This window comes from Juglans microcarpa x Juglans regia, chromosome 5S, assembly GCF_004785595.1.
Source record: "Juglans microcarpa x Juglans regia isolate MS1-56 chromosome 5S, Jm3101_v1.0, whole genome shotgun sequence".
Lineage (NCBI taxonomy): Eukaryota > Viridiplantae > Streptophyta > Magnoliopsida > Fagales > Juglandaceae > Juglans > Juglans microcarpa x Juglans regia.
The window spans coordinates 13,092,072-13,099,220 of record NC_054603.1 but is presented as its reverse complement, the minus strand read 5'-3'; the positions used below and the strand labels follow the sequence as shown (position 1 = coordinate 13,099,220).

The 7,149-nt window shown below is 32.5% G+C and overlaps 1 protein-coding gene across 1 annotated transcript; it reads right to left on the bottom strand.

Annotated features, from left to right (window-relative positions):
* Positions 1-338: 338 nt before the first annotated feature.
* LOC121267114 (probable LRR receptor-like serine/threonine-protein kinase At3g47570) lies at positions 339-4,943 on the bottom strand. The gene is made up of 6 exons (XM_041170986.1): positions 4,631-4,943; positions 4,055-4,123; positions 3,881-3,952; positions 3,707-3,778; positions 892-2,889; positions 339-691 (listed from the first exon to the last, which is right to left on the bottom strand). The coding sequence occupies exons 1-6, from the start codon at positions 4,884-4,886 to the stop codon at positions 339-341; spliced, it is 2,820 nt and encodes a 939-aa protein (XP_041026920.1). The 5' UTR covers positions 4,887-4,943.
* Positions 4,944-7,149: the final 2,206 nt, after the last annotated feature.

The window sequence follows — 7,149 nt, the reverse complement described above, 5'->3', positions numbered from 1 at the left end:
CGAACAACTACGATGGAGAAGTTTTTGGACAACCTCTCTATATCTGCGATTTGCCAATGAGGTAATATCACTTCCTTTGTGTATTCTGATCTAATTTTTCTAGCACCTAGATATACTAGAAATAGATGACACGATACATTCATGATATTAATTGACAGAAAAAAATTGTAGTTTGGGGACAAAATGGCAACTTAGATAGTTCCTAGATAATATTGCAAAAGAACTAATAGTTTAAGGTGTAAATTGTAATTTTTCAAAAAACAATGAAGCATAACGCCTAAATCCTAAACATATGAGTCACAAACATGAGGGAGTTGTAAGCAAGCTTCACACTCAACTTAGCTTCTTCTACTATCTAGTACAAACTTTAATTTGACCTTATTGAGTGTCGTTGAAACATTTTTTATGTCAATTCTTTGTGGAGGTGACTCTGCACAACAATCCAAAGCCAATCTCATAACTGAAGATATGCAGTCCTCCATGGCAGCATGTTTTTTTTCATTTCTCAACAAATTGACATCAATAATATCGAGTATTGAAGTGACAAGTGATTCATCTACCCAATGTTTCAAGGTCATTTCTCCAATAAACATGTCATCCGTAGGCTTCTTTCTTGTGAAAGTTTCCATTAGTAGAATGCCATAACTATACACATCACCTCTTGTAGAAACAACGCCTTCTAGTCCATACTCTGTGGATAACATTCTAACTCATCATATATACTTTCTTATTTTAATAGTGAACAAACAAATATGATAAAAATGACTTGTAGATCAAACTCAAAATATATATACATATATTTTTTGCTCTGAACTCAAAAGATATTTAATTGCAAGTGAATGAGTAGAAGGATGAACATGCAATTTGAAATGGAAAAGTTTGAAAATTTACCTGGTGCCATGTACCCGAAAGTAGCAAGAGTCATGGTCTGCATTAGCGACTCCCTATCATCTAAGAGTTTGGCCATGCCAAAATCGGCAACATGTGCAACCATTTCTTCATCTAATAAGACATTGCTAGGTTTTAGATCACAATGAATAATTGCTGCTGAATAACCATGATGAAGGTATTCTAATGCTGAAGCGATATCAATCATTATATTTAGCCTTTGTAAGATATTCAGATAGTGATCTTGGGAGTGCAACCATTTATCTAAGTTTCCGTTAGGCATGTATTCCAATACAAGGGCTTTGAAGTCAATATTGGTACAAATGGTGATGATTTTGACAAGATTTCGGTGACGAATATTCCGTAGCACCTCACACTCTGCATCAAAACTTTTGAATGCCCCTTTCACTTGCAAGTTCATAATTTTGATTGCAATATTCATCCCATCTGAAAGTGTTCCTTGGTATACTGACCCAAAACTTCCTTCACCAAGTAAATTATTAGAGTTGAATCCATTCGTTGCTTGTACAAGTTGTTGGTGAGAAATTCTTCTCCATGTAACTAGAGGGTACATGTCTGCTTGAGCAGGAGATTTTAGATTCCTCTTTTTCCATCTTTTCCAAGAAAATGCAAGGGTTAGTGCAAGCATTATAAACCCAATTGCTGGCAACACATACCTTAGCATATGTGGCCATGTTGTCTTCCTTTTGCGAGGATTACCTTCTTCACATGGGGGAACTTTCAATCGAGCTGCACCACAAAGTGCATTGTTTGACATAAATGATGCAGTTGAGAAGTTTAGAAATGGTCCTTTTGTGGGAATTTCTCCTTGTAGTTTATTGAATGAGAGATTTAGATAATAGAGGTAATGTAGTCCTTCTAAGGACTTGGGAATCTCTCCAGATAAATTGTTATTGGAAAGATCCAAGAACTCCAAGCTTACCAATTCACCAAAAGATATAGGAATTGAGCCTTCTAGTCGATTTAGTGCCAAGGAGAGATTAGTCAAATCTTTGAGAGCACCAATTGTTTTGGGGATATCACCTGATAGTTGATTTCTTGACAAATTCAATATCCTCAAGACCTTCATTTTCGCAATCTCAGATGAAAGAGAGCCACTTAAAGAATTGGATGAGAAGTCAACCTTCGAGAGATGTGTAAGCCTCCACAAGCTCAATGGAATCACAGAAGTTAATTGATTGAAGCCTAAGTAGAGAGCTCTTAGCGAAGTCATATTATCTATGCATCTAGGAATGTGTCCAGATAGATCATTACCAACTAAAAATAATTCAAACAATCTGCTTAGGTAACATAGTTCTGGTGGGATGGTTCCTTTTAGTCTATTACCATCAAGGCCCAAACCTTGAAGCATGCGCAAACTTCCTATTGTGGTTGGAATAAGTCCTCTCAATTCGTTACTGGATAAGGTCAACATAGTCAAACCACTTAAATTCCCGATCTCTGTTGGAATGCTACCCTTAAGTTTGCAATCATATAGGTAAAGTGTTTGAAGAGAAAGAGAGAGGTTTCCAATGGACTTGGGAAGGAAGCCATTCAAGTGATTTTTGCTCAAAAGTAAATCAACGAGATTTATACAACTCGACAAATCGGAGAAAATACTCAATTCTGGAGATTCAACTGTCAAATCATTAAATTCTAGGTTGAGCATCTTGAGGAATATTAAATTTCCAAGCGTTTTTGGAATTAAGCCCGAGAATGAGTTCCAAGATAATTCTACGATTTCGAGCTTTGAAGCATTAGAGATAGAGTTGGGAATTGTTCCGCTCAATTTATTTATCCCAAGAAAAAGTCGTTGAAGATTTGGAAGGAAGAGACCCATATTTGATGGAAGATGGCCTGATAGGTTATTTGATGTCATTCCAATCCATCTTATTGTTGAGATATTGAAGATCCCAAATGGAATTGTGCCAAAAAATCCATTGATTTCAATATCAAAAACCTCTAGATTTTGCAGATTACCAATTTGATTTGGTATTAAACCTGTCACAATATGAATAGTCATTGGTATTTCTATTCAAGATGATAAAGAAGATATAATGAAGCTACCTAGAATACTCATTAGCATTAAGAAAATAACCATGACCTCAAAAATATCATGCATGGGGCATGCACATTACAGGTTGAATTCAGGGTTCCTCTCCCAGTTCAAATTATACCATGTAGGTGTCACAAATAATTAATGAATGTTTCTGGGTCCTCGTGCGATTTTGTTACTAGACTTGTTGAAATCTTCTAGTTGCAATATATTTTGAACAAATTAAAGTATTTTGTACTTCAAATTGAAATGAATTGTTCAATCAGAGATGATCATAGAACGTGTATACTAAGGCTGTATTTGGTTTTCAAACTTAGCTACGCTCAACTGAACTTAGTCTAATTTTAAGTTGAATCTAACATCCAAATATTCAACTCTCAAATTACTAAACTCATTTCAACTCAAAACCTTCTTACACGTGGGACCGACAACTTTTTTCAACTTAAAACATTTTTATACGTTGGACCTACAACCTTTTTCAATTTTCCATAAAAAGTACTAAATTTCTCTTAATATCCAAACACACTTTAAACTCAGTTTAGATGAGCCACACATAACTCCCTTCACTATTATTCATAAAGAACTCAACTCAGTTGAGTCCAGCTCAACATCCAAATGCAGCCTAAATCAGTAATGATATCGATGTAATTGACTCATAAGACTATATAAGTAGACCTTAAAAGTACGATCAGAAAACATGTCTACTAAATCAATAGCCTTATCTATGTAAATTGATTCAAATAAGACTACGAATATATATACCTTCAAACTTGTTGCTGGAAAGGTATAGCTCTGTAAGCATAGTTAAATTTCCTATTTCTGGGGGTAGTCTTCCTGTAAATTTATTAGTCAATAAATATAGAATTTGTTATTGTTTGTATTTGAACAAAAAGGATAAGTACTATATATTGGAGGTTGATAGCCGAATAAACATACCTTCAAAGTTGTTTTCATCAAGGTATAGCACTGTAAGCATAGTTAAATTCCCTATTTCTGGGGATAGTCTTCCTGTAAATTTATTAGTCAATAAATATAGAATTTACTACTGTTTGTATTTGAACAAAAAGGATAACTATTATATATTGGAGGCTGATAGCCGACTAAACATACCTTCAAAGTTGTTGTCATCAAGGTATAGCTCTGTAAGCATAGTTAAATTCCCTATTTTTGGGAGTTCACCTGAGAATTGATTCTGAGAAATAGAAAGATACTGTAGATTGGGAAGATGATCAAACATATATGTAGATAGTCCACCATATAGCATATTCTCGCCAAGTTCAATGATTTGTAGTGAAGATATGTTGAAGAAAATGAAGGATATCGGTCCTGAAAGCTTGTTCACTCCAAGATAAATTTCTTGCAAGGAAGATATCTTGAAGATAGATGAAGGTATGGAGCCCGAAAGCTGATTGAATCCAACAGAAATAACTTGCAATGAAGATATGTTAGACAGAGATGGTGGAATAGTACCTATGAAATTGTTATCGTTAAGATACAATTTTCTAAGTTTTGTTAGCAATCCCATTTGTGATGGAATTGCTCCATTGAATTCATTGTATCCAAAGTCAAAGAATTTTAACCGAGTAAGATGAGACAATTCAATTGGGATTGAGCCATGAAAACTATTGTTTTGGATGCTTAGGCTCACAAGAAATGAAAGGTTGCCGATATGCAGAGGAATGGTACCTATAAGGCCCATGAAAGAAAGGTTTAAGACGCTGACTCGGTAATGTCTAGAACCACAGATGACACCTACCCAATTGCAAACAGAAGTATTAGTAGACCAGTTTTTTGTCAAATGATTTTGGGGATCAAAAGAAATATGAGCTTTCAAGGCAAGAAGAGCAGATTGATCCGTGGTAATGTTGGGAGCTGCTGCCAAGGCAATGCTAAAGCCGCACACAAAATAAAGCATGATCAGGAAACTTGTTGGGGCAGCCATGTGAAGTGTACGTCGGTTTAGGCACTCAAATTGAGGATTGACAAGTAAGACTGATGTTTAAAAAGATTGCAACCAGAGAGGGAGGGAGGGAGAGGGTGGTTTGCACGTTGTTGTCATCATTGACTTGTGTGGTAAAATTAACGTCGAAAGACCGCCAATTCGTGCTGTGTTTTAGAAAAATTATGCAGATATCAACGTCAATCATTCACATTTTAGAAACGCTACAAATTGCTCCTCACGTTTCTAAATAGATTGGAAATAAAAAAATTAAGGAGCTACGATGGGCAAACGGTTCGATCTCCAACTCAGAGACATTACATTTCAACTTTGACCTGCTTTAATATATATAATAAATTATTAAATTATTAATTAACACCTCAATTAATAATCAAAATCTTTAAAATTTGGTAAAAATTACGTCATATCATGTGTCATTTTTATGGATTTTAACGGACAAATTTGAACTCAGCGAAAATTTCTAAACTTTAGTAGTTATGGATATCATTATCTGTTTTAGTCTCGTTTATTTTCACAGATAAGATGAGATGATATTAAAGTTAAAAGTTAAATAAAATATTATTAGAATATATTTTTTTAATATTATTTTTCTTTTGAGATTTGAAAAAATTGTAATGATTAGATGAGATAAGTTGTGAGCAGTTATGAAAACAAATGAGGAATCAAATTAGCATACTGAATATTAAAAAAAACCATCAAATTAGCTATTAAATGCAATTTCTTTGAGGAATCAAAGGAAAAAAAATAATAATAAAAAGAAAGAAAGAGAAAAAGGTAGAAAACTAGACATAATTTTGCATAATCTAATAATCTAATATAACAACATATAGAGAAGAATATTGTCAACAAAGAAAATCACTCAAAAAGAAAGAAAAATATCTTATAAACATGGCTTGATATATGTTATATTGTATCTGCCTTATAATGAAGAGAAATGTATATATATGTTCCATTCAACGTCAATTGTGATAATATTGTTCATATCTTGGAAGGAAATCTGAAAAACATTTTTCCAAAGTCCAATCAGGCTTGTACTCTACAACCAAGCGTCTAAAATCAAGACTGCAGAAAGTTAATGATCTGGTATTAGATGATTTGAGACTATTTATTATATTTTATTTATAAATTTATTATCTAATGCAACATTATGACTGGATGATGAGAATTTAGATGATGAATATATTTTTTTCTTTTATATATGAGTGGCTCTACAGCCACACATGGGGATCCTAATTGATTCGGGTCCCGACAATGCATTTTTTTTTTTGCTTTTTATTTCATGTACTTTTTAATACTTTTAAATATTTAAAAAAAATTAACAACATCATTAAAAAACATTTCCTTAATCATTATAAAAAAAACCACTATCGGGATCCCCATGTGTGGCTTTAGCATTTATGTTTATATATTTAAGATGTCATCATTTTTTTAAGTTAAAAAAAGCAATAAAAGATTGATAAAGAAAAAGAAAAAATATTTTGTATTTGAATGATATTTCATAAATAATGAAATTATGAAATTTTTTGAGAAGTTTTAAGAATTTTGGTGGTGTCCAAATCTGGCTTTAATTATTTAAATTTTTTCACTTAATGGTTAATAAAGTTTTTTTTTAAGATTTATATATATTTTTTTATTTTTAAAAATAAAAAAAAATGTTTAATTTAAAAAATAGTTGAATATTTTAAAACATGTCTATAAAAAGGAATCCTACTCTAGTCACGACGACTTGTATCTCGTCTTAAAATTATCTTATATCATCTCACTATTCAAACACATCTAAAAGTTGTGGTTAATTTATTATTGAAATAACTACATTTTCTAGCCCCTTAATTAGATAATGATAAGGTTGTTGATCACATGCTAATGGAAGTTATGTGACAACCTGCTTGAATAATATACAAGGCATTAATTTTATGATATCCATTTTGTCAAATTCACGGTCAATGCAAAAGACATGCCCATTAAATAAAAGTTGTGGTTGATTTTGAGTAGAATATCTACATTTTTTAACCCCTTAAATGGTGCACGGCAGCCTTAAAGAGTCTTGCTAGTTGAAACTGCATGTTTCACATGTATGATGTTGAATTTATTGGCCGTCGGCCGTCGGCTTGAATATATCCACTTCGTGTAGTATACGCACTAAAAGAGTCTATAATTTAAGATGGCTGTTATAATTATAAAGAAATTATATAAAAATAATTTTAGAAAATTGACTTAATTTTTATGTGATTTATTCGATTTATTT